Genomic DNA, 2319 nt, shown 5'->3' on the forward strand with positions numbered 1-2319 from the left:
CCCTCTCCATTCCTTCCCCCGCAGTTTCGATTTTATTTTTGGAGCATCAGTCTGTCTCCTCCTCTCTCTCTCTCTCTTTATTATTTTTGTTTTCTCCTCCTTTTTTTTTTTTTTTTTTGGGTGTGTGCGCGTGTGGGGGAAGCGTGTGCGGGTGTGCGCGCTCCCCGGCAGCCTTCACCAAGTCCATTGCTGAGCCTGTACCAAATGGTGTGCTGTGGGGTACTGGGGGTTGCTGGTCGCGCTGTACTGGGCGTTGTATTGCATATGCTGTAGAGACTGGGCGCTATAGGCGGAGAAGGGGATTCCCGTCTGGAAAGTCGCGGCTGCCAAGTCCTGAGCTTTGAGCGTGTGGCAGGGCTTGCCGTCCCTGACTAAGACCGGCACGGCCACCCGCCGCGGGGAGGGAAGAGGAGTCACTTCCATACCTTTCTCGGCCCGGGCCCGCTTCATCTTGTAGCGATGGTTCTGGAACCAGATCTTCACCTGGGTGGGGGTGAGGCGGATCAGGCTGGCCAGGTGCTCCCGCTCGGGCGCCGACAGGTACCGCTGCTGCCGGAACCGCCGCTCCAGCTCGTAGGTCTGCGCCTTGGAGAAGAGCACCCTCCTCTTCCTCTTCTTCCCCGCGTCCCCGCCGCCCGCCGCTTCCTTCTCGTTGTCGGGCGACTCGTCGGCCGACGGCTCCGGTGACTTGGCCGAGGGGTCCTGGCCGCCGCCGCCGGCCGCCAGCCCGTGCACTGCGGACGGTCAGCGCCCGGTCAGCGGGGAAGGGGCCGGGGGGGTCCCTCCGCCACCCCCCCCGCATCCCTCCGCCGCCCTCGCATCCCTCCCGCCGCACCCCGCATCCCTCCCGGCCGGGGCGAGGATTGAGGCACCGGCCGGGGCTCGGCCAGCCGTGGAGAGAGGCAAGTCCCCCCCCATCCACCCTTCGTCGTCCCCCGACACCCGCCCCGCCGCCGGGGGCAGCTGGAAGCGGCGCTGCCCCGTCCGTGTGGGGGGACGTGGAGGAACGGGCCGGGGCGAGCGCCGACCCCCCCATCCATCCCGCATCCACCCCGCATCCACCCCCCGGCACTCCTCAGGGCCCCCCGCGGCCCCCGGTCCCCCGTGGCCCCGTCCCCCGGCACTCACGGGAGTACTGGATGCCCTCGGCGCTCGCCAGCCAGCGCGTGTAGGGATTATCGCTGTTATCATAGAAAGGGCTCTTCAAAGGCAGCGTCGGAACAGTGTCCAAGGGGGTTTGTCCCAAAACTCCCGCTTTCCTGGGCGGCTCGGGCGCCTCGCTCTCTTCCTCGCCGCCCTCCGCCGAGCCGTCCTCATCGTTGGTGTCGGGGAGGTCCAAAATGTCCTTCACCGAGAAGCCCGTCTTTGTGTTGGTCAGAGACATGTTCCGGCCAAATTTCGGCTGGGAAAGTTGGAGCCGCAGCTCGACCGAGCCGCCGTGTCACGGGTGGGCACGCACACGCGGAGCGGCGGCAACGACAGCGCGCAGGGACACGGGGAGGGGGGGTCGGCACGCGTGGAGATGGGGGAAAAAAATAGAATAATATAGATTTATAGAAAAATAAGCGTAGGGGGTTGTGCGAGAGAAGCAGCCGCAGCGACGGGTCTCTGCGGTGATGGTTGTTCTGCCACGGGGGAAAATTCCGAGAGCGGGAGCAGCAGCTGGCTTCGGGAATAGTTTGTAACTCCAGGGGGAAAGGGGGAAGAGACGCCAAAAAAAAAAAAAAAAAAAGGGAAAAAAAAAAAAGAAAAAAAAAAGATCACTTCTGGATCTTGTTCAGCCGCGCCGAACCCGCGCCTGCCGTTAGAAAATCCCGAGCCATTGCTGGAGCGAGGAGTCCATATAAGGCTGGTCCCCACACATGAACCTGCCGAGAGGAGGGAGAAAAAAAACCTACATTAAACCCAGGAAAGGTTGGCCACGTGTGGGCGGGTCTTGGAAGTCAAGTGGATGAAGACAGTGTTTGCAGATGTGAAATTGCGGGTTTTGGGCGAGCTCCGAGCTTCCACCATTGGTGATGAGTGGTATAACGTGTCAGTTAATTACCGGCGTGGGGAGGGCCCTTCGCGCGGGTGTGTGCGCGTGTGGCAGCGGGAGGGAGGGAGGGAAGGAGGGGGCGACTTCCCTTCTTTTTTTTTTTTTTTTTTAAGGACAGTATTTACATACAAAGAGCTTCGCACCAGCCCGACGCTCCGCGCACTCCAAAGTGTGTTTTCCGCCGATGTTTTCCCCCGAGCGAGGGAAAAAAAAAAAAAAAAAAGAAAAAATAATTCCGCGGGGGGGGCCGGGGGCTGTTCCCCCCCCCCCCCCCCCCCCCC

At 61.8% G+C, this 2319-nt stretch overlaps 1 protein-coding gene across 1 annotated transcript; it reads right to left on the reverse strand.

Moving 5' to 3' along the window:
• Window positions 1–7: 7 nt before the first annotated feature.
• Window positions 8–1748, reverse strand: NKX2-2 (NK2 homeobox 2). Its single transcript, XM_017837416.1, has 2 exons — window positions 1129–1748; window positions 8–734 (listed from the first exon to the last, which is right to left on the reverse strand). The coding sequence occupies exons 1-2, from the start codon at window positions 1382–1384 to the stop codon at window positions 175–177; spliced, it is 816 nt and encodes a 271-aa protein (XP_017692905.1). The 5' UTR covers window positions 1385–1748; the 3' UTR covers window positions 8–174.
• Between the last annotated feature and the right edge of the window lie 571 nt (window positions 1749–2319).

Source organism: Lepidothrix coronata, unplaced genomic scaffold, assembly GCF_001604755.1.
Source record: "Lepidothrix coronata isolate B3197 unplaced genomic scaffold, Lepidothrix_coronata-1.0 Scaffold304, whole genome shotgun sequence".
Taxonomy (NCBI): Eukaryota; Metazoa; Chordata; class Aves; order Passeriformes; family Pipridae; genus Lepidothrix; species Lepidothrix coronata.

Bases quoted from the DNA above. Each gene is read 5' to 3' on its own strand.
- NKX2-2 (XM_017837416.1), bottom strand. From the start codon at position 1,384: ATGTCTCTGACCAACACAAAGACGGGCTTCTCGGTGAAGGACATTTTG. The intron at 735-1,128 runs GTGAGTGCCGGG...GACCGTCCGCAG, and splicing joins CGAGGGCATCCAGTACTCCC to TGCACGGGCTGGCGGCCGGC.